This window comes from Psittacula echo (assembly GCF_963264785.1).
Source record: "Psittacula echo genome assembly, chromosome: 3".
Classification (NCBI taxonomy): Eukaryota; Metazoa; Chordata; class Aves; order Psittaciformes; family Psittacidae; genus Psittacula; species Psittacula echo.
Genome location: NC_137736.1, coordinates 106,531,437 through 106,556,626, shown reverse-complemented (window position 1 = coordinate 106,556,626; position 25,190 = coordinate 106,531,437). Strand labels below are relative to the sequence as shown.

The 25,190-nt window shown below is 38.9% G+C and overlaps 1 protein-coding gene across 1 annotated transcript in view; it reads right to left on the bottom strand.

The window, feature by feature from the left end:
• Window positions 1-25,190, bottom strand: part of FLT1 (fms related receptor tyrosine kinase 1) — a gene marked incomplete at both ends in the record, with an annotated part of 109,418 nt that overhangs the window by 76,227 nt on the left and 8,001 nt on the right. The window contains 6 exons of the mRNA XM_080614188.1: window positions 1,796-1,970; window positions 3,486-3,622; window positions 3,714-3,876; window positions 7,648-7,772; window positions 17,005-17,225; window positions 17,531-17,627. Coding sequence (XP_080470314.1) covers window positions 1,796-1,970; window positions 3,486-3,622; window positions 3,714-3,876; window positions 7,648-7,772; window positions 17,005-17,225; window positions 17,531-17,627 — 918 coding nt within the window. The remainder of the gene's footprint in view (window positions 1-1,795; window positions 1,971-3,485; window positions 3,623-3,713; window positions 3,877-7,647; window positions 7,773-17,004; window positions 17,226-17,530; window positions 17,628-25,190) is intronic.

The window sequence follows — 25,190 nt, the reverse complement described above, 5'->3', positions numbered from 1 at the left end:
ACACGGTAACAGCAAGAATAAAGCTTAACATCTTAGAGAGGAATATCACAAATATAAAAGAAACCAAGATGCAGTTTCCAGGCCATGAATCTGCCAGAAGAAGACACGTCGTAGCCAAATTCACATTGTGCTTCAGTCAAAAGACACAAAAGATAAGGCGGTTTGTGGTACAGGGGAAGCTGAACTAGATGGTCAGATGACCCTTCCACTCCTAAAGGCCAAGAATCAATAAATGTCCCAAAAGAACATATTCTGCCAGAGCTGATTTAAGGCACCTTCAGAGAAACAGCAGAGGAAAAGGCAGAAACTTTCTGTATCACTGGTAAACAGCTGTTTCATCAAACAAACAAATCTTTATCACTTCACTGGAACAATCTCAACCTGCTGGAATTTGTTCTTTTCCAGTTGTACTGCCCATATTTCAAACTCTCTGGCAAGCTGATGGGTTCTACCAGAGGCAATAAAACACAATACATCAAAAAAATCTCTTATTCTTTTTTTTTTACCCTCTAACTGCACTTGAGCAAAATAAAAACGTTCAAAACATGAACAACTGTTTGAATGTCTCTTTCGTAATACCTATGGTGCAACATTTACCCACATTATAGACTGCATAAAGATGTTGAATATCTATTAAACAAGTTTAATCTAGCTTGCCATGTACATTGAAAATAACATGCACACGACAAATCAGTAGTTTAATTACACAAGTCAAGTTATAAATATAAAACCCTGATTCTGCAAACCATTATTCACACACAGGCTCTTTCTAACATGGGTATCCCATAGATGGGGTTGCTTATGTGAATAAGAGCTTACAGGCTAACTTCAACAGTTGCAGCTTCTCTGACTTTAATTTAAAACTCAATTTCTGACTGCTTCAGGTTTCTGTTTAAGAGTACAAGTGGATATCACAATCCATCCTGTGCTCCCAGTGATTTAGTCCAGGGCTTAAATAGGGAAAATGGACTGAAACACTCTCTAAGAATACCAGCATGTGGTGTTCAGACCACACTTTGAGACACGAGAGAAAAGATAGACCACTGAAAACATAGAACTAATCAATATTCCAACCATAAGTCATCTGTCACAGAGGACATCCACCAATCACTTGGTCTTTAATACCAGTGATGCTCCAAAGATCCTGGATAGTCCTAATTACAACGGGATGCCACAAACAAGGGAGTCCCAATGCAAAAAAGTCCTAATTCACATAAATTTGAAATAACACCAGAAATTTCTAGATTTCACTTAAGGTCCAGGCAGTCCATAGGGAACTCGTTTGAGGCTGTCACTGTAAAACCATTTTAATGAGTTGTAGTATCTAGTGCTTGTTTCATTTTTCTGAATGGCCTAGCAGCTACTTCCTCTGTGCACAGCTAGAGTATTTTTTTATCTTCATTTTTCATAGTAATCAGTGCATAAGTACTATAGAAGAGGAAGATAAATTCTTCTACTTAAATTCATCTTGAACTTCTTTTTCCCCCAGACTGTAGTCTGATACATTGCTTCCTCCAGAACTGACTAAGAACAGGGTCATCACAGTATTTAGCAGACAATGGTGATCAAACTGAACATTAATAGGTCTACTGCCAACAACAAAGAACAGTAATGGAAGTAAAGGCCCAGATTCTCTCTGGTCTCCCTTCTTTTTCTGGCCATGATGAACCTGCTACAAATTCACTTCCACTTTCTGTTCAAGACACAAAGCTATTGTATGACTGAACGTGGTAGATGAGTATTCAGTATTATCATAGAATCATAGAATATTCTACAAATCTGCACTACTTCTTACCATAAACAATGACTGTTGTGTTAACAGCTTTGATTGATGGTCCACTCTTCACATGGCAGGTATACTGGCCTTTATCAATATCACGCACTTTGTCAACAACAAGGATGCTGTAAAAAATATTGGCTTCTGTATTCTTCTGGTCAATGCGCTGCATTACAGAACCTCTCCTCCTTGCCTATACAAATGAAAATGAACAAGAGTGAGCTTAATGAGACCAATTTTCATTAAGATTTTTATTTTACTATGCTATCAACATACATAAATTTTAAAAATCCAGATCCCTCTGTACAGCACAGACACGAAAAATGCCTTAACATTCCCAGAGGATCAACAACAAAATTATGAGTAACATTATATGGGAAGTCATTCCTATCTTCATCAAAGCTGTAACAGCACCCAAACTAGTTCTTTCCAGATGAAAATCATCCCTTCTGTATGGCCTGCCCTACCAAGACACCAGCTCCCTATTGCGCCCTTTCCAGCATTGTCCATAAAACCCCTGGAAGCCACAATGTGAACAGCAGCACATAGTTTGGTGCCTGGATTCAGTGCCATAGTCAGCAGCCATATAGAAGAAGAGGGCATTAACACAAGAAAGGGAGGATTCTGGAAACATTATAGATGGAAAAAGGACTAGATTTGGCAAGGGAATAACAGGGTGGAACTGAAGATAATGGGAGTCTGAGGAGTTACTTCCTGCAACTCCCCCTCAGCCTTTGGCCTCAAAGTTTACTTAACCCAGGACATTGTTGGTGTCTCATAAACACTGAGCACTCTTCAGTTACCATCCAAATAAAAACAAAGCAGAATTTCACAAGTTTGGTGCCCAGCTAGGGCTTGGTAAGGCAGCAATGAGCAATATAATGCGTTTGGAGCATTTCTTGTTCCCAAGTTGTTTATTTCCAAGGAGAAAAAATGCCAGGGAAAATGACAAAAAACAATTGCATTAATCTTCCCTATATAATGTAATCATAATTTCAGTTTGTGATTAGGCACAATGAGTGACATAATAAATGATCTTGACTTGAATCACCAGCGTAAATCAAACTGACATGAAAGGAATGGGAGTTGTAAACCTTAAACTAACGTCAAATTTCTTATCAGGTTTATACTGACTCCCTGGCAGTTATTCTGTATGCGACAAGTATTTATGAGGATGCTCTCAATATGAGGGGAGGAGAAGCACATTCAAAATCATTCCTGTAAGTTGTCAAAACAAGAGGATTGTTCATGTGACACTTAACAAATGAGATTTTGGCTAGCTAAATCAAAATATCTTTTCTAAACATGCTCGAGTCGGGTGCCTGACTGTCTGCCAGTCTTTGAAACGAATGTGTCGAGAAAGACAGCCTTGCTGAAAACTTTCTTGTCACAAGAGAGAATCCCTGCTCAGGACTGGGTGATAAATTTCTATCATCTCACCAGGCTGAAAACAAGCTCCTCGATGAAACAATTCTAGCGTTTGCTCATGATTATGCAATATAACCAGAGTACATTGTGTAAACATGTTTACTTATCGAATTATGCACCAGAAAGAAAAAAGGAAACCTTAAGAGACATATCAGCAAGGGTCAAAATGATGGAATGAGAACCAAGGCAAGCATTTTGAGGCAAAACTCCTCCTGGTATGCTAGGTACAGCATGGCCTGTGGGAAACCCCTGTTTTCTTCATTTTAACCACAGCACTCACCTCTCCAGGGTAAGTCCACGTCATCTGCACTCTGGTGTTCCAGGCTGCGGTGACAGTGCAGTTAATTGCTAGGCTGTCTCCTTTCAGCAACTTGACAAGACGTGGGGTGCTTAACTGAACATCAAAAATTGTGTTGGCTGCACGTGATGAAGAGAAAGAAAAGTGAATAACGTCTCCAGGGCAGAGTGCTTTTCGAAAGACAGGGAGCTTGTGGACAGGGTTACTTACTTTCTCGGTGTGTTAGGTACTTTGTGCTGTGCTTGTGTCCACCGACAGTTGTCTCACAGCTCAAGAGCCCTATGAATTTGTAGGTTGCCTTAGGTATTCTGAAGCCTTTCATGCTGTCCCAGATTATTGTCCTACCATCAGGAATTAGGGTTTCTCCTGGAATCTGGAAGTGTCAAACATACATCATAAAAACAACTCATCCTCATGCCACACTCTAATCAAAGCAGCCTAATAAAAAGGAATGTGAAAAAAACACCCTAAAAATGTCAATCAGACTAGAAAGGATGACATTTAATTATGCAGATTTTTCAAGACGCATTTTCATCACAAAATAGAGGAAAAATTTGGGTGAAGAATGTGAATGTTTCATTTGTTTCTAAGATTTCATTATTTATAACAGGATGTAATTTATGACACAATAGATTGACACTATCATCAGCTTCAGTGCTTGGACTGCTATTCTGTTGGCTCCTGGTTGGCAGCTACAGTGCTCATCTTGATGAACCTTTGTAATTAAGTATCCTGGTTTCATCACAGAGACACAAATACACATTTTTCAATGGAGGTGACAAACGGACTTAATTTGCTGTCATTTTGTGGCTTTAGCAAATTCCTGTCAGAATTCAATCTGATGCTTCTCACATTCATGTTGTTTAAAGGACTGGACTAAAAAAAAAACCCAAACAGTTGAGAACATAAATCGCTGTTCCAAAGCTGGCAGGTCACAGAGTATGCATCTCAAAGTTATACAACATGAAAAGCAAATTTTAAAGCCACAAAGCTTCCTTGGGCACTTTTATTGAGAACTTTTGATCGTACTGAATGAGGAAAGTCATATTGACTGGAGATTTTGGAAGGACACCATGAAACACTAGATACATCACATTTCCACAGAAAAAGTATCCACCACATTTTAAAAATATGGCACTTTAAAGACCCTAAAAAGTTGAGGAGCCAACAAGTAACTAGTGTATAGCCAGCAGTGTTTTTAAACTGAAGACCTGAAATGTAATACAGACTAAAATATTGCCACCTGGGATCAAGCTCTCACTTTGTCAGCATTACAAATCATGTTCAACATTAAGTTCCTTTGAGTTTTAAGCCCCGTAAGATATATATACAAAAAAAACCCCAACCTGAAAAAGCAAAGCATGATATAGGCATTGAAGGTCAGACAAGACCTCTCGCTTTCACATTGTGCTTTTTGTTATGCTTTATTGAGGGAATAAATATCACCATTTGAGTAACACAGATATCAGCCACAAATACAAAGCCTGGATGTGAGCGTATGTTTATGAAGCATGCTTTTGTGGTAAAAGTAACATGTTTATAAAGATGTCGGAGCAGAGTTTGAGTGAATTAATGCCCTAAGCAAAGAACTCTGGGTCAACTAAGCACCTTGCAGCCCATCATCTCTCACTGCGTACTCAGTCTCACTAAGTCTCCTTCACCTGTTTCTTCTACTTTATTTGAATAGAGGACTTATGTGTTGGCCAGCCCTTCTCCTTCCTTTGGCCAAAGCCAGCACAGGTGGCTGCCAGATGCTGAGGGAAGCATGGCTGCCTGGCACCTTTCTGCATGGTACAGCTTCTCTTCAAAACAGGACAGCTTTGATGCTGCCTCCTCAGTGCGTGCCAAAAGCTACACTTGAGATCATCTCCACTCATCTCATGCCACTTCCTCCAAGAGAAATGCATGATGAATCAGACAAACAATAATTACACAGCATGAAATGCTGTGGTAGAATTCCTTATCTTTACAACAGCTGATAAGATGCTATAATAAGCATGCAAATAACAGGGGAAGTGTGTGTTACACACAAGTAAAGCCCATTACATTACAGCCTGCTGGCTACCATTCAACAATATCTTGGAATCTAAGAGCTCTGTTGCCATTCCTGTTCTAAGTAAAACAAATATTCAAGCTTTGGTTTAAGTAGTTCATAGTTATGCTTTCAAGGGCTTCAACTAGATTTATCATCTTGCTGCTCTGGTGGAAACCAAACTCTTTTTGAGCGTATCAATCTATAGGTTTTTTTGCTTCCTGGCAATATAGAATGCAGCACCTAATGACTCTAATGCTGGGGTTTTCTTTGCAGCTCCAGAAGACTGCATTATGGGGACACCACTTCTTCCTTTATCACTGACTGGAAAACAGAATAGCTTTTGCCAGCTTTCCAGAAATACTAAGCCTGCAGCTGTGAAACCCATTTAACACACCTCTTAATTGCTCTGTGAGCAAAAATTTGCTGGAATCTTCATATTTGGGTGTCACAGATGATAAATAAATTAAGATATGATGTAATGCACTGTAGCTTGCATGCTTCAGGAAATTCTGGGATTAATTAGGATACACATTTATTTTTCCTGGAATGCAAAACATGTAAGCAACCAATCCTTTCTTTCAAGACTTGGCTTCACCTCCTCTTTCTTCTTCTCAGAGTATTATATCTGGTATTGAAAGTGTAAAAATACCTTATACCACAACCCCAAGCTAAACACAAGTCAATATGAAAAGAGATAGCAGATATGCCCCAATCTCCTAGAAATAAGGAGAAAAAAATTAAAAAAATATTTTCACGTTGCTTAATAAGAACCTGCCAGGAATTTTCTCAGGAATTTAATGTGCTGAGATTTCAGATGCAACACTACAGTGCCCTTGTAAGGTCCCACTTTCCTACATTCCACCCTATGGAAAGCAAAGCTTCATTTACTTCTGATTCTATAGCCACAGAATCTTGTGCATCATTCACCCCGGCACACTTCTCGTAGCAGAACTCTGTGTGTGTGTGTGTGTGTGTGTGTGTGTGTGTGCATGTGGCATACACATACAGTAGCATCCTAGGTCAAATTACTTTCTTTTCTCTGTATTTTCCTTTCTTTCATGAGATTTAACAAATGGAAACCAAGAGGTCAAATCAGTATCTATATTACCAAAACAGCACTGGATAGAATTTGCAAGCCTCCAGGTCAAGTTAAAACACAGGATCAGATCTGTGGCTGCTGTAAAATTCTGCAGACAAAGAGGAATCAAAGACTTATATTGATGTAGACAAAAATCTTATGGTGGTATTGTTTGGCAATTACATGTTATTCTATAAAAACTCAAATTTCTTTTCCTTGTAACAATGGTGAACACTTAAACCACTGCATACAGAACTCCTTTTATTTAGAAACAAAACACCCCTGTCACCTCTACCTGCTTTTTAAGCCAAACAAAAGAACTTAATTAAAAAGAAGCACCATTCTCTGTCTTGATACCAGGTACTTCACTACATGTATATAAGACAATTACCTATATGTATGTTGGCACTTGCTACACCTAGGAAAGAAAGGGTTTCTCTTAAAACATAAAAGAAGTCTAGGTTTTCTAAAACTGAACCCACTCAAACTCGGCGCAAGTTTCCCTGCAAAGAGAAGCCATCCCTTGTCTGATAAATGCATTCATATGTAAAAGGAAGCAGCAAAGTCACTGGTGAGAGTGAGGTAGGGTAAAGGCTTGCAGAGATCCTTGTACAGCCCCAGCAAATCTCCAGGGACTGCACTTACCGGCTGTTCCAGAGGACAGAAGAGGAAAGAGGAGGAAGGGCAGGGGTAGAGGTGGGAGGAAATCTCTTCTCCTAACAAGAAATTTCTTCCTGGGCTTCAGAAACCTTTGTCAGGAAAAGTTTACTAAAATGGTATGAAAAGCTTCAGTTTCTTCAGAAAATTCCCACCCAGTATAAGAGATTTGACGAAGCTTTTCTGTGAGATGTGACACAAAGCCTCCAGGGTTGAAATACTCAATGTTTCTAAGCACACTGACACCCAAAAACCTTGTTTAAGAAATACTAAATTGTTGAAATATTTCAAAAGCATTAGAAGAGTTGTAAACAAGCAAACAAACAACGCATCATTCACAACATCACTTTCAGAGCATTCTTGGATTGAAGTACCTTTTTTAAAGTAACAGCAATGTTCGGTGCTGTAACTCTGCATGGAATGATCATTTCTCTTCCCACAGTCATGTGTATTATTTTAGGAATATCACTGTGCATCTCTACAAATGGGCTGCCTGTATCTGCAAGAGAAGAAAAAGAAAAGGTTAACATTTGAAATTTTAAAACAGTGTATGGAAATTGTAATGGTGCATACACCCTCGAAGAACAGGGTTAGCCCTGTCCATAATGAAAGCTAGACAAAGTCCTCAAATCAATCTTCTGTTTACTTCTGAGTAAACAAGTTCAGAAAAATAAAGCAAAGTATTTGAAAATATTCTTGCCCGTCAATATCAATAGTAGTACTTTAGTATCTCCTTTAAAATCCAGTATAGTTGAAGTACATTTTTCCCATTACAGCATCATCTCTACTGCCAAGAAACGCTTTTCTTATTTCAGGGCATTTCTATTTTGTTATCACTAGGAAAAGTAATTATACGGGAAATGAACTGAAATTGATTTATCAGAAAATCCCTATACAGTACATGCTCCTGCTCTTTGTAGAGAAAATTGATGAGAAAAACTCAGGTGAATCCACCAGGAGAAAGACTGTACTGTGATTATGTAACCATATTTTCAACTCTGAGAATACAGACTAGCAAGAGTTAATTATTCTCCTCCTTCCTGCTACCAAAATACCTATATGTCTCTTTTTTAAGTGACAAGGTAAATGAAAATGCCAGGAAAACATTAATTCCTTTCAACTCAATAACTAAAGCTTGGCAGAGTAGTTTACCGTCCCTTGAACAATCCCTTTAACAAAGGGCATTGTCATAAATAGCTTGCGCTGGGAACAGGGAACATTGCTGCTGCTATTGTTTGAACCACTTAACAAAGAGGGGCTCAAACCACAGGCTCTGGCTCCAAATCTTCTTTGCAGGTGTTCAGATCTGAAGGTTTGAGTTGACTCACATCGCAGATAACCCAGCTCAAAATTCATGCAAGATTTGGGGTTTAACTCTTAAAAAAGTGGAACATTCAGATCTTAACTCTGTGCTTATCTACAGCTCCAATGTTTTTTCAGGCAAATCCTATTATTCCAGCTCAGTCAAGAGTCTTACAAATAACAATGGAAATCTTTCTTGGACAAGAAATGAGTAAAGCTAGCAAGAACTGACCCTTTATAAAACCTCAAATTGTAATACTTTAGTCAAGGGTTCTGGCCCCAGACTTCTGCATGTTGACCTATGTTCACTCACGTAGTTCTTCAAATACATTACTTTTACTTCTCTTTCAAAATTTTGATCTGTACTTCCCAGTGTCATAAAATTGTTCTGCCCTTAGGATCTTCTTGTTTTATTCAACAATATTTTTGTTTGAGACATCAAACAGGAAGAGAAGTAAATTCTACTTTAATTTATACTGGGAAGAATTCTAAAGTACAGCATCCCAAATGTACTCCATGACATGGAACAATTTTTCCTAAAGAGGTTCAATGAAACTGTTACGCAAACTTTCTGAAATGAAAACCACAATGCTTTATTTAATAATAATAGGTGCCAAATGTCCACCAAAATCGCAAAAGGAACTTATGAGTAATAGAGGATGCGTATGTAATAAAAAAATACCCTAAGGACTTGTTAGGCCGATGTTTCCTCTGCACTACGATGCAAGGAAAGACCAAGAATGAACCTGTTTGTAGAATGGTGAAAAGAACCTTTTTTGTTTCAGGGGCTGCAGCCACAGAAGAGGTCATCTGCCCCTTAGCATCACCAGACAAAACGATTTACTACTCCCTAAAGAATCGTTTGTCTTTGTCACAAAATCAAGAGCTCCTGCCCAAAACCAGCAAGCTTTGCAAAGTAGTTTCCTGTATCATAATCTCCAGATCATTACAAGTGTGAGGAAGAGCCGTTCTGGGGACTGCCGGTGCTGTCTGCAGACACAGTGTCACCACTGACTGATGCCAGTATCAAGGCAGTGGGGGCTGTGCAGCTCAGACCTCATAGGATTCTAGCCCATCCAAAGGCAGGGACAGGAAACGAGCACAAAACACCAAGCTTGGCTTTTTTTCCTTCTACAATGGAAATGCACGTTCACGCCTCGAGAAGTCAATCAAGTGCTCTATAAAAGTCAACTAAACACCCCAGCTACTCTTGGTAGGCTTTAAAGCTCAGTCACAGCCTTTCTTGGTACACTCCCTGCAGAGGTACGCCAAGGCGTCTCCATGCCCCCGCTATTCGCGTGCAGAGCTCCCATTTACATCACTGGGGACTTCCGCCATGGGCCGGAGGGCAATTGATGGCCCCAAGTGCTCCAAATGTCTTCCTGCTTTTGATTAAAAGAAATACGCACCATGTTTCCTAGCACAGTTTTGTTTTCATAATGAGTGTGGAGGCTTTTCCTGATTCCCTTTGATTTTATTCTCCTTCCGTCTTAATGGCCATAAGGGGATACTCTCAGTGCCTCAAGACCAGAATCTGGTACAGGCTCTACCAGCCTGGATCAGGTAAAATGTGAACCCACAGCAGCATGACGGCAGGTTATTTCACATTGGCAGGGTATACCAACAACATGGAAGCCTTCATTCCCTTAAGTAATAGCACTCCGTGCTTCTTTTTCCCCCCATCATAGCCCTAGCTATTGCCAGTGTCTTTGCTACATTTCCTCTCAATTCCTTCCTGAGGGAAAGTAAATGCCATCCTTCCCTGAGCAGCCAGCTGGCAGTCCATCTCGGATGATTTAATCTCCTGCCAGAGGTCTTCTTGGCCAGCTTCATTCACTTTTACATTCAGAAAGCTCTAGACATAAAAAGAACATTACGTATTGACCTATCTTGAAGACCTCATCATTCAGGTCCATTGGGGTTTGGAATGGAAGATCTAAGAGGGTTGACCTTGGCTTTTTGAGTTACGGGTTTTGGATTTTTTATCTCCTCAGAGCTGCCTGCAGGAACAGCAAAATGAAAGACAGACAGTCAGAATATTTGCATATGCCAAAGGTTACTTTAGAAGTCTGGTGTATTTTTAAATTGTGCCTGGAATTACTGACTATGTGTTGGTTTGACCGTGTTCCTTACAATATCTCTCAGTTACAATCAACATGAAAACAAAAAGACCATTTATGAAATCACAAAACCCATGAAGGTTACTTGCTATATTGTTAAAGAACATAAATAACAGGTTTTTATTAAGCTGGTAGGCAGCCAGATACAAATGTGATAAGAGACTTAACACAAGCAATATTATGTCTGGTATCAGTAACCTGTCTAGGCTATTTATGGGTTTTGCACAAACAACTAAATTAGCCAACGCTGAAATGCCAAATTCTGAAAAGATGGAGACGTTCTTTATTTCCACAAGCTTCAGCTACTCTTCTGGGGTTTGTTTGTTTTAAATAATCTGAGCTATGTAAAAAAGAGCACTTACACATACATTTGCAAGAAGAAAAGTCTCTGCAGGAAAATCTGAGCTTCTTGAAATCTCTGAAAGCTTGTCCTCTGAAGTTCTTCCAAAATACCTACTTACACTTGGCTCATCATTAAGATCTTTTTCAGGCTGAAAGAGCCAAAATGGTTTCCTCACATTCACATAACACCCTTTTCCCTGATGCACGTGGAGAGAGGACCAGTCTTTGCTGAAGTACTGACATGCAAACTTCATTAAAGTTAATGGACCAACTGCCAAATTCCCCTTTCCATTGTAGGGATTCACCCTAACTATCTTTATTTATCCCTGCTAAATTAGTAGGGCTATTCAGAATTAATTCAAGGGGACCCTTGCACACCTGAGTGGCTCTGATTTCACTTGTGTATTGAAAATACAGACATTTGTCACTAGGATGTTCAAACTGGTAGTGTTTCCACTGGGGAAAAAAAAGGGGAATTCTGCCATGGGGCTCATCTGGTCTGTTGTAGACACCCATTTTATGATGAGATGAATCATGCTCTAGGAAACACGCCTATTCAACCTGCTCACATGTAGGCGTCTATGTTCCTTAAGAAGAAAAGAAAAAATAATCTCATTTTGTATACCTGGAAGTACAACACTTAACTGCAAGAAGAGCTTTTCCACTGTTGCCTCTTCTTAGCCTATAAAATCATACTTTTCAAATTCTTCCTAAACCTTGAAGGAAGACTTGAGATAAAAAATCAATAATCACAGATGTCCAGGGGAAAAAAAATAAAAAGGAGGGGAATACTTTATATCTGGAGCATTCAGACACAAAGCATTGCTAGCATAATTGTAAAGTGACTTTTAGTCAGGGTTTGTTTGTTTTCTTTTGGGGCTAGTTGTTCTACGCTATCGTCGGTGTAGGTGATGATACACTGATGATACACAGTTAAAACTCTTAAGAAAAGATATTCTTACATTAACCGGGAAATCCACACTAGAGCCATTAACTATGTTCAAAAAGCAATCTCTGGAAAGGCTAATGGACATTAGGAACACTTTTTCAGATATGTCCCTCCCTTATGATGCTTCATCTCAGAAATGTATTTCTGTTTCAGTAGGAGCCATAAGCCTTGTCGAGGAAGGACCTCAGAGCACTTAGTGCATGGCCTTTGACACTGCCAAGGCATCCATAGATGTTCCACTCAATACAGTGTACTATGATGTGAAGTTGATGTACACACAATGACAAACATGGCAATTATAAGTGACTGACATCAGCAAGTCCAAGAGGGGTCTGTTTTGTAACAGGAACCTCATTAGACACTAAAAATGTGTCTACATACTTGATACAGCTGCAGCAGTTTAATTTCAACTAGTTTCCTTTTCATAACAGAAGCACTGTCATGTTATTGACTCTGATAGTGTAAGCCAAAACCTTAGTGCTCATACGTTAAAACTGTACCAAAAGCAAAGACAGGAAGAAGGCACAGGGTAGGAAGAGTTTCCCAGGCTTCGGCAGGCTCTTCTATCAGTACATTATTTCTGAATAAGAAGGAAAAAGAAGAAATTCTTCCTTTCTGTTAGCTTTTCTTACTGCTTATTTCACCTGTTGAATAATTTTGACTTGGACATAACTCATCTTAAAAGACCTTTTTAGGGAACTCCTTGGATGCCCTTCTTGTTCTGCAGCATCGTACCTTTAGGGTTACAGAAGACAATCCAATCAAGCTAAATCTTAAATCTATGTCAGTTCTAGGGCTGGATCTAGCTATCTGTCAACATGTGGACCTCCCAAGGAGATGCCATACACTCAGCACAATACAGCATTAGAGTTTGAAAATACACTCAAAGCCCCAGATGTTTTAGCATGTCAAAGGCTTACATTTTGAACCATTCATTAATGCTGAAGCCCTTCGTTTTGGACTGTCCAGCCTGAGACACATCTCAAGCCAAATATCGCAACTAGCTGATATGTTTGATGTTCTAGGCACTGGTGAGTACAAGTACTCTTAGGACTTGTATCTTTATTCCCCAGCTTTGATTTGTGTCACCAACTTAAAACATTTCAAAGCAAGACATCTATTCTAAGCTTGTTCTCCAAATTGCTTGTAAAGTCATTGATGAGAAATACCTACCAGAAGAAGGTCCTCTTTTAAGTACAGAGAACAGATGACTGACTCAGCCTAGAGGTCTGATTTTAAAACAGAGTATTTTGAATGGTGCTCGATTGAAGTACCAGTACACAACTCATTTTGCAAGGAAAAGCATGCAGCTAAAAGACATGCACAGCAGGAGTGTGAGGAGAGACGAGGAGAATGAGAACACTAAGAAATGGGATAATACCCTAAAGCCAAGTAAACTTCACCTAGAAAAGAATTCTTTGTTGCAGCAGAATGAAGGCATTACTATTATATATCAGTAGTTGAAAGCTGTCTTCACCACAGGAAGTAACAACACACTACTTCAATTTGAATCAAAGTTTGCTTAAATTCTTGCAAAAATTGAACCTTGATATATCAATTTAATTGAATTTATATGCTTTTCCTCAGTCATATCTTGATCAAAGGCAAGAGACAATGAGATGCACTTTTTTGAAGGGAACAGCACTTTTTTTTAATGAAGTGAATGAACTCCAGCAATTGGAAAAAGGTATCTTGGAGATACCAGTACAAAGACAGGCAGAAAGAAAAGCCTTTAGCACTGCCCTAGGGATATCTGAAAATGATTCAAAACAGTCTGCTGATAATTTCGTGTTTCTTAAGTGTCTTTATTTCATAAATACCTCTTCTCAAGCAGAAAATTGCCCATGCCTCACTCTAAGGTATGCAAAGTGTGTTCATTACAATCTTTTAATCTTATTACTAGGCTGCAGTTGTGTAGCAGAATAAGGATCTGAACAGTTTTGGGTCTGAGACAGTGGAGAAATTGGTAAAGAAGTTTTGCTTCATTTCATGCTTTTCCCATGGCTCGTGGTGGAAGTCAGGCCATCAGTTTCCTTAGAGCAAAGTCCAAGGCTCCTAAGAGAACTCATTTCCCTTGCTTGTTGTCTTCATTCCTGAGCTGTGTGTGGTCAAGAGTTGCTGCCGCATACACTGTACACTGATTCCCCTGTGCAACTCAGTAGTGACCTCTCCAGCTGAAAGAAGGGTGGTGTCAGGATTGGCTCTTCTAAGAGAAGTCACCAGCCTGCCTTGCTCTTGATCACCCAAACAGCGGACTTCATAAGTGCTTCAAGTCATCCAGGGGCACATGGGACCTGCAGTCTCCTCATCATCTTGCACCTTGAGTTTTTTTTCTCATAGAAGCTCATCTTCTGCCATAGCATACATTGAACCAAAGGACTTGCAGGGTTTATTGTTTTGTTGGTGGTTTTTTTTGAGGGGAGAGGGCTGTTGGGTTTTATTTAATTATTTATTTATTTTAATGCAGTTCATATTCAGTATCACTCTAATTACGGAAATGAATAACATTTTTAAAACAATAAGTGATGGCTTCCTGTACAAACAATATCAACTTTCCTGATTCGGATTCTGTGTTTGTAAATAGCAACTAGCATGCTAAGACATGGGAAACAGGCACCTTGGTGATCCACATGGAGCTAATAAGGGAAATGGACTGACACAACGTCCTGCCACAGGAAACAATACAAAACTAGTAGGGACCCACATTTTACAAATGTTTGTTTCTTAAGCACCTACAAATTCATTTAAAATACAACAAAACTCAGGAAAGGTAGTCTTCACACAGGATTTTGTTACCCGTTTCTCACTCTCACTTGAGCCAGATAGTTGAATTTCATGCACGTTTACAGAAACAAAGACATATACTAAGACGTTCCTTAAGTATTTTCTTTCCTAATGCTACACTGATCAGAAAGGGTGACTTTTGGAACTCAGTATCTTGGTTTTTTCAACTTATTCTACAATTCTTCCTGAAACTCTAAGATTTTTGAGGACTAATATACCTTTCCCACCTTAGAGCAGAGAGGCAATTTCAACAGGCATGAAATGGGCTGTTACCTTGCAGCTTCCCTCACTACCAGTAGTTTGCCCTAACTGTCATATGGGCTTATTAGGACACAGTCAACACTCAAGTGTTGAAAAATTGATGTTTAATTAAAGTGATTGTAAAAACTAATTGCCAGAAAATTAAGATGGCAAAGAGGTCTAAGCTTGATACAGGTTTGTCCCTTAAACATCTTACTGCTTTTTTTGGCAAGTAAGGTAAGAGAAGAAACATAATCTAATTCTATCTTCAACATTGACATCAACATCTAATGACTGAGTGTCCTTGAAAAAAATCAAGAAACCTTAACACTTAGGCAGTCTTCCTTAACAGATTTGTGAGAGGTGCGAGTGGAGAAATGGTCTGTCCACAACTATTTCTCCAATGATATGTTTCTCTTCCATCACTATGTGAATTAGGGAGTTAATCTTGGCTCACATATATCTAATTGAGGAACTCTTCCAGATGCAAGCAAGTTATGCTACATACAACTCAGAAAAGAGGTGAAAGGTTAGAAAGATTGGTGGTAGCTTCCATTTCTAAAAATTCAGAATATGGAAAAATTAACACTTCAAGTAGGAAAGAGACCAAGAGAACACAAAGAAATCTCTTTATATCGTAGAGTGGGTTTAGCAGAGAGGTTAGGTTCTCAGTCAGAGTCACAGCCATCCTTGCTCTTTTCATGCAGTGAATGGAAATGATTGTGAGTAGATCTCAACTAGAGATGACATCTAAGGTGGGAGGTTCAAGAGGTCCCATGACAGGAAACTTGCAAAAGTCATGCAAGAAATTATTAAGTTTTCCTGGGCAGCAGGAAATGTTGGTTGCTAAATGAGTAACCTACTTTGGTTATGCTTCCATGGATGCATTTGTGGTTGGATACTCAATGAACTGCATGAAAATAGTTGGGTGAGGAAAACACTCTGCAGTATATTTCAGGTGAAGGAAAGCAGGATGAACAGCATAAGTTATTCAGTAATTCTCAATAAAACACAATAATGAGGGGATCTTATTTTCTATCATTGTAGTGAAAGGTCCACTTTATTCTGCTTTTTCACAGCACCAGTCCCACTTCGTGTCACAAAATTAAAACAAAGGCTAGTTCACTTTGATGTAAATTCATCAGAAACAGCAGAAACATCATTTGGAAAACTTCCAGTTGAACATTCTCTGTAATATGGGCTTTCTAAATCTTTGAACCTGATATCTTACAGTAATCTATTAATTTTATTGTGTAAAAATCAAGAAAAACTAAAATATAAAATTAAACCAAACCCCCTAATTTCTTTTTTCATTATCGTGTCTACTGAGTTCAACTGTTCCGAGAAGTATCTGATTAATATTCTAGAAAAAACCCCAACAGGATCAGAAAGTAATTTCTATAATAGCCTAACTACATTGCACAATATTTGTCTGCTGAACACAATTCTGTGTTTAGTTTGATTCCATTTATTCTAGGTTTTTACAATCTGTATAATGTGAACTACAGAATATGATTCAATATGCAAATAGTAATTTTCTACAGAATGAGATAATTCAGAGATCTAGATAAACACCTTTGACATCCTTCAGGCACCTAGAAATCTATAATCTTACACAGACAGGTTAAAGTGGACATTGTATCAGACATATGGTTTCCATCAGTCATCATCTGATTCTATAAGATACGATTTCTCTGGTACCCATTTCACATATTCACTTCTAGTCTATTTCCATGTGGAGTTCTATTTGTTCTAGCAGACTGGGTGAATTGGGTCTTTTCCTTTCTTCATTTTTTTTCCTAACAGATAACACACTAGCATTTGTATTTGCAAGCTCTGAGAAAACACATTTTATACATTGATTGGTAAATTACCACACATTTTGCAAGTCTGACAATACCATTCAAAATCCTGTATTAACCACAGCTGAATTGCCTTATCCGTTTTGCTGTATTGAAGTGCAAGTACCAAGAAGTGTTAAAAAACATTCTTACCGTTAATAAATACATAAACTGTAGATTCCTTCTTCTTTTTTGCTGGACTTGTTGGGTATTTGCAGCTATAGTTTCCAGTGTCACTTGCTTGAGTTGTGCTCAAGGTCAGGCTGCTGCAGGACTGCTTCCCATTCCTTCCACAGGCATATTTAATTACTTTCAGCCTTTTGCTATCCTTACTTAGAGTTTCAGGCAAAGACCATGAATGAACCATTTCCCCCCTGCAAATACAGATAAGGAAGCAGAAACAATTATGTTGGGCTGCAATTATATAGCTCCAGTTCCCAAGCTTTCTTTTTTATTATATCAGGCTATTTCTGGGGTTCTCTTTTATCTTGTTTTCCAAAAACAACAACAGAAACAACAAAGAACTATCAAACAATTGCCATTGAAGTTCACTCCCCACCTTTCCCCACAACATAAGGTTTCATTTTTTTCTAATTTCAGTTACAAAAAAAAAAAAAAAAGAAAGTGTCAGGTGTATGAACTCTCAGCCAAATTATCAGAACCCAACTCAGCTGGTTACCTGCAGGTAAGATTTAAAGACTGTCCTGCTTGAACAACGTGCTGTGTGCCATTTATACTCAACTCGGGAACTTTGAATTTTGATCCTGAACTAGATCCTAGAAAAACAAAGAAAAGAAAAAACAACCAAACATTAACAATGACAAATCATTCTCTTCCCAGTCCACTCACATTTATGATGTTACAATGGAAGGGAAAAGCAAAGAAAATGAGGTGCCCCCCTCACCGCACATACTCTCTTCCTGCTGTCCTGACTCAGGACTCACATAACCTTCCACAAGAATTACTCAGAAAAGAAAGCAGGAATGAAACCTATGCAAGTTTCAGTCAGCGACTTTGCTCTCAAATTGTTCCCTGAGCAGACCATAAACAAAGTTCAGGACCTTGCAGTTACATATCTAACCAGGGAAGCATGCCCTCAAGCACCACTGGATGCATTTCCTTAGGAAACACCACCATGACAGCCCCTTCAATGGCAAGGGCCAAAGTCGGCCACTTCCATGGCAAGAGTCACATATTGACCTCTAAGATACTGAGCTCTTGCTCAAGCCACTTGCTGGAAAGCTCTGAAAGAAGTGAAAAGGGATTAAGGATCTTCCCTTCCTGACTGAAGGTCCCAGCACTGTTACTTACGGTCCCTCACTAGCTGCAGGCTTCCTACCGGTGAAGTGGTGTCAAAAGGTAACTGGACAGCTTTACATTAAGTTTTAAGAACAAGATCAAGCACCTTCCAGACCAGATTTGCAGCTTATTGAGAAAGCAAGCATGTCAGTGTGGCCCCAATCATGGCCAGAACATTCTGGTATACATGAAACCCTGGGTGTCAGTAACACATGAGATGGCTTAGGACACTTGAAAACATCCAGGCAGGCTTCTCACAGGCCATGTGAAGGTAATTTTTAGGGAGTTCATGAAAGAGCCCCATGGTCAGAAGACTAGAGGAACGTTGGACCTTCCCTTTCATCAAAGCAGCAAGTGCTGGAAAGGCATAATGTTTTATATTTGCCCCATAATAGGCTACAGCCTATCTTTCATGGCAAGCAGACAGAATTGCATTCCTTGGGGAAAAAACAGTCCTTGATCCATCCCATTGCCCTCGCACTGACAGCAGAGTGTTCCAGAAGTGAGAAACATAACAAGAAAATATTGTGAAAGAGTTCAAATCAAAAACCAGTTTAAGTCTAAATCTGGACCTGAATGCAATTTGTTAAGATTTCGGTGTTGTGAGAGAGGAGCAGAGAGCACCCTGGATCACTTCACTCCAAGTATTCTGTTGTCAACATACAAGAAAAGGAGCATCACATAAACACGGGTAACGCAGATTTTCCACTAGAACTCAGTCAAGTACAGTTTCAGTTTACCTATTTTAAGCTCTTTCAAGAGGTCCCTATCATAACCAAATAAGAACAGCCATACACACCAAACATACTAGCAATACACGAACGTTATTTGGCTGCTATGTATCATCCACTGGAAAGGCCTCCCTCTTTGCTGACTATAGAAGGAGCTTTTGGACACCAGCTCCGGCTGAGGCTGGCAACTGAATTTCGGCTGCATAAACACTCCAAAGTCAATGGCTGCTCTAAATTCAGCAGCTTTCACCCAGCAGCAGATGTAGCCTCAGATTAGAGGCTGAATAGCAAAACTTTGTTCTGAGATGTGGATTTGAACTCCTTCAGTCTGAGAAAAGCCTAGACGCCAAGTCTTCACTTTTGGAGAGAGATGCTCAAAGCACAAATATTTTGTACAAAAGGTGAAGAGGCGCTGCCTCATCTACTGGTTTGGAGGCTTAGGTTTTGTTTTTGAGGAGCCAGATATGCTTCATTTGTCAGTATTTCCTGGTGGTTCCCCTATAACATCAGTGGAGACAAGAGGTCTAAATCACCTTCTGGAACTTCCTAGCACTAGCCATGAAGAGAAGCAAATAGCCAATTAGGTCTGCAAATCATTTTGTTAGAGGTGTTCAGAGACCTGTTTCTCTTCCTTAGCAATATAGGAAATGTACACTGTAGGGGTTAACTAACTACTAACTAACCTTTGGCATCTAAGTTAGTTACATTTATATGTATTTTTCTTTTTAGCCCCATGTATCTTATTTAAGCTGTGGCTTCAGTAGTTTTCCTGTATATACTATCATCCATCCCTATTCAAAACAAGATTTAAAGGGTACACTTAAGCTTAGACTTAAGCTAAATTATAGCTCACTTAAACAGGCTTCAAGCAATGGCATAACAAACCTTCAGAATAAAGAGGTTCTCTGAACAGCACAAATACTACCAGAAATTTAAATGATGATACTGTACAAATACACACATTTCCTCTCCGATATCTCTGGACAATCATACTTCTAACTAGAAATTAATATATTTTGGCAGCTGCTAAGAAGGGACAAAAAAGATGCAGCAGATCTTTGAAGAAACAATTTGTTACATGATATATTGCAAACATACATTTTCTCACCTGCCATTTATGGATCTCAACTCTGAAATGCTGGGTCTCCCTAAGAGCACACTGCGCTTTTATGGGAGAGTCTTCCACAGATGCTTACAGTCTATGAGTCTAGTCAAGTACTGTCCCTGAAGCTAAACACTAAGAAGCTGAGATAAGATGGTACAAGAGCTTAGGCAGCTTCTTGAAGAAAAACCCAGGCGCTTTGGTTGAGAGGGTCCATCAATGTCCTCCAGCTAAACAATCTGACAGTTTCGTGAAACTACTGTGTTCCTGCATTTCATGTGTATTCCTCTTGTCATCCTAGAATTGGAGGCTCAGATGCTTTCCCAAGAAGGCAGTGTTCATATTCAGCTTTATGAATCCTGTTCCTTCAAGGGGAACCTGGCCGCAAGCTTCCCTGAACTTCTTATTTCAGGCTCTAAAAAAGCTGAAAGCAAGCAACAGTGTATACAGACTATATAATATTATATATATATGAAATATATAATATATAATATATAATATAATATAATATAATATGATATAATATAATATGATATAATATAATATGATATAATATAATATGATATAATATAATATATAATACATATGAAAAAGCCAACAGTAATAGTCTGCCAGACCAGATTCCATCAGGATCAAGCCCAGCTGCTGGAGTTAACAACATTCAACAAAGCTGCTGGAGAGCAACATGTAGGTTCCTTCCAGTGTAAAACTCATGGAAAAGTGGAAAATCCATGTGAGTGACAGGAACTGAGAGCAAGTCTGTAGTGGCTGGTGCTGAGTGTCTGGCTTTGCTCAGCACCAGCACCCTGACCAGAAGCAGAGTCAGCCATGCAGCATCATGCTGAGACAAAAAGACCAGTTTGGGTGTATAGGCTACTGTTGTTTTCAGAGTCTGCCAAAAGTGAACGGCAAGAAACCATTATAAATGCTACAAACTCTTGATAATTCCATAGTGATATAAGCAAAGATGTCCACATGAAAATCTTAAGATCTGTTTTAAATTCAGCATACTGAACATGACAGCCTGGATGCCTGCATGTCAGAAGATCTGCCTCAGAGTTATTGAAGTCAAATGAAATAAAAAACAAAACACAAATCAACCCACCCAGATTTTTTCACCCATCCTGTAGGCAACAAAGAAACCCGGATATATTGGGTACCTGTTCAAGCTTTTGCCCTTTTACACATATTACGTATATTTAAAAGACAGCACAATATTTGTAAATATTGTGGCTAGGATCTTAAGCAGTGCTTGGTATTTGTCCAACTTCGTTCCCATTACTATAAACCAGGGTTTCATCATTGAATTCAAGTACAATTTGGACACTTAATTCCAGTAGTTAATCATATTCATATTCATATTCAAGACCAGACATCAGTGTATTTGGCATGACATATCAGATTTCTTATATACTTATTCATTTAGTTTTTCACTGACAAAAAAGTAAATCTTATTTCAAGCCAATAATGTTGCTTTTACAAGTATGTGAAACAATACTTTCACCAGCAAGATTCTAAGTCTTGAAGAAAAATAGCTTTATTTGACATCCTATCTATTCATGGGTCATTAGCTTCCTTACATTTTTAAATGCTTCAAAACTGACACAGAGTACAAATGCAATAGAGTTTGACATGTTTACCAGAAAAGAAAAAGAAAGGAGAATAGCAGTAAAATTCCTACTGTCAATATTTAGAAGCAGATTATACTTTCTATGTACCTTCTCTGGACATTTGACTTGACACAGTCTTTTCTGAAGGGTCATGGCTCAACAGGACACGTTCACTTATCATTGTGCCTGTCACTAAGCGACCATCAGCAGCCTACCCTCACACTGACCTACATTGGGGGGTGCAACTTCTTTTCATGTGACAACAGGAGAACTAATTAATCCTGATAACTGAGGAATCTCCTGCCATAGGGAAAGGAGTGATTTTTGGGAGCGTATTCTATTTGCTTCAGAAGGCTTATTAGATACATATGAAAGTCAGTCAACAGGGTTGCTTAATTAATGAGCAAACATTAATTTAGATTGCAAAAGTTAGCCTTCTGTCTAAAATAAGGGAAAGACTAAACTTTATTTTAAGAGGGTGTAATCTGCAATTTGCAAGGCAAGAAAAGAATAAATTTTCTTCAATTATTTTCTGTCTTGCAAAAAGGTGATCTTCTTCCTGAATGAAATAAACAAACATTTAAATGATCTGTTAACCAAAACCGATTACTAGTAATTAAAAAAAGATAAATGAACATGAATGTATTTTCCAATATGATGTGCAAGCTCAGTTCTACAGACAAATGAGTAACTATGCACATTTCATCTAAATCTCGATTTCTTTTAAAAGGATGGATCTGCTGAACAGAAAAGCAGGAGCACATTCTAGATAATTATCCCCATTCTGATTTATCCAGCTTCTACTTTCCAATTTCTTTTCACATACTGTTAATTTCTGCTACCTTTGACTAAAGAAAGTAAACCCAAAAGCTGCCTTTATGGCTTAGTTAAAAAAAAAAAAAAAAAAAAAAAAGAGTATTAGAAGTTATCAGAAATTTCCTTCAAGTTAACAGAGTTGATGGCCTTTTACTTTTAACATCTTCTTCATAATTTGAGGCTGAGTGATTGTCTTCCAACCACTCCAGTTATCCTGAACATGTTGACTAATCTTTTTTCACCCACACAATGAGAGGTTAAGGAGAATGATCAGTTTATCTTTGCAACTTCAGTGTATACAAAGAATCTGACCTTCTGGGTTTAAAGTGCCATCTGTGGGCAATGAAGTCATCCATCATGAAGTAATTGTTTCAGTCACCGTTGGATTTGCACGTTTTAAGGCTTGTTAAACATAACCAACCCTTTGTGTTTTTTACCATCAAATATAATTTCCTCCTGATTCAAACACATTCAGACAAAATGTATTTTGTGGAGGACACTCCTGCACTGGAAAGAGAGTGCACAGATTGCTTAATAGGGTCTTTACCTCTCTGTGCTCCTTAAAATACGAGTCATTCAGTTCAAATGCAGCCCAGGACTTTACTCTTGCTTATGAGCACTTTCTTATGAGTCATCTCATTGAAGGGATGGGAATATCTATGGGTGCAACTAATAAGCAATTGCAGAATCCAGACCAAATTCTTAAGAGCACGGTAGCACCCAGTGGGTTGACCTTCAGTGTGTCTTCAGTGGAAATGAGCTGACTCTGATATGTAGCAGCACCTTAACCAGAACATGGCTATCAGCTGATGTCATATGAGCTATACAGCTTTCCTCTGTTTTCATAGAATCATATAATAATTTTGTAAGGAAAACTGGAATATCAGTAATTTTCTTTATTTCAGAGCTCTTCTTGACAAACTGTCATACTACCATCTCCTCTAAAGGTACTTCAGGCCATTCTGTAAGTGAATATAACCCTTTTTTGGTCAGACAGTTGTACCTATGCATAGTAATTCCAATTACATAATTACAACAAATCACTCAAAAAAAGTTACAAAAAAAAAAAAAAAAAGGAGAGAGAAAGAGAAAAAGGAACTTGTGGTCAACTCTGAAGAGCCATTTAAAATTTATGTCTGACCATAATGAGGAATGTTAACCAACAGGGCCTCCTAGTTTAATGAACACTGAGATTCTCCTCAGCATCAATACTTGCACTTATAAGATAGGAGAAGTTTTAGGCAGAGTTGTCTCAAAATTTGGGTAGTGACTGGAAAACAATTTTCTTTTTTTGCTGCTTGAATTGTGAAAGTCTGGCCTGGTCCTGCCACAGGACCAGAAGGAAAAGGGATCACGCTGGATATTGAAGCTTTCTAAGCTTTCTACTTCCGTGACTGCTGGTGGCTGGGAAGAGCTGCTACTTGAAGAAGACACTCTTCTATCTCCATGGCAACAATAGTCCCCATCTCACCTATGTCACCTGGGTTTCTCGTGCTCAGACACAGGCAAAGCAGGCAGTGCAGCCTGGTTCCTGCACACAAAGGGAAAAGCACCATTTGCATTGCCTGTGCTTAGAAAGAGCCTTCAGAAAACACCTAGTGCTAAACCATGAGCCACCCTGAGATTCAGAGCCATTTCTCAAAGTCTTTCAGATGCCATCTAGGTCCCAATTCTAAAGGAGACCTCACAGTCCTTCATACATCTAATTTCACACCACTTCTCTGACACAAATCCAAGTTTCACACCTGAAACCTACAGAAGAGAAAGTAGGACAGCTTATCTGTGAGAGAGCATCTTTGTCTCAAGCTGATGTTGACAATTGTCCAGATAAGCAAGCTCATGATCTGAAGCAACAAATTGCAACCACCATTTCAGTCAAAGCAGAACTTTGCAGGGCAATTAAGGGCCATAGGGACTTGCAAAGGTTAAGACCCGTGGGTCTTTGGACTGCAAGGTAGCTTTTTCCCCACTTCCTCTTGGCTCTTGTGCAAAGAGGGGCACCATGTGTGCTGGTACATGGACAGCAAAACAGAACACACTCAGGGCAGAAGCAGAAGCTCGAGCTCTATCACTCCTCAATGGATCTATTACTCACACATGCCATTATTGTGACTGAAATATATTCTCATTTGCTTTCAAGATCAAGAAAGTTGTTGGAAGCCACTTATAAAGTATACACTGATGCATAAAAATCATCAATTCATTAGTTTGTCCCTTTCAGTTCCAGAAGAAACATCCCAATTATCCAATCTGATGTTCTGCAACATATGTCAAGTGATTTCTGGATCAAATCCTTTAGTCTAATTAATCTCAACTATAATCTAAGAGTTTAAAGTACCATCAGGACATAACAGCCAGACAAAAAAATTGATAGGTTAATGGATGAGAACATTGGGCTGCTGTATGGTATTACTCTATCATAATACTCTGCTGTATGCTACTCGATTATAATGAACAGCATAAGGTTTATCACAGTAGATTTGAAGAGCCCTCGGCAAATTGAAAATGCCTTGACTCCAACACTGCACCTTGGAACTAAAAATCAGTCAGTAGGGCAAACAGAAATGCAACTGCCCAAGAAAGGCCTCCAAAGGCACAGAAAGATGTGTGTGTCTGTTATTTGACCTAGTGCGTCCTTACCCTCTTGGTTCTGTATCTCACAGCAAGTGATAAGAGTTTATCCACTATCTGTATGTTGTTTGCTGTCCCTAGATGTGTATGCACGCTGATATAAGATTAGATGCTATGGAGGCAAAGCAAAACATCCAGTAGGCAAAAACG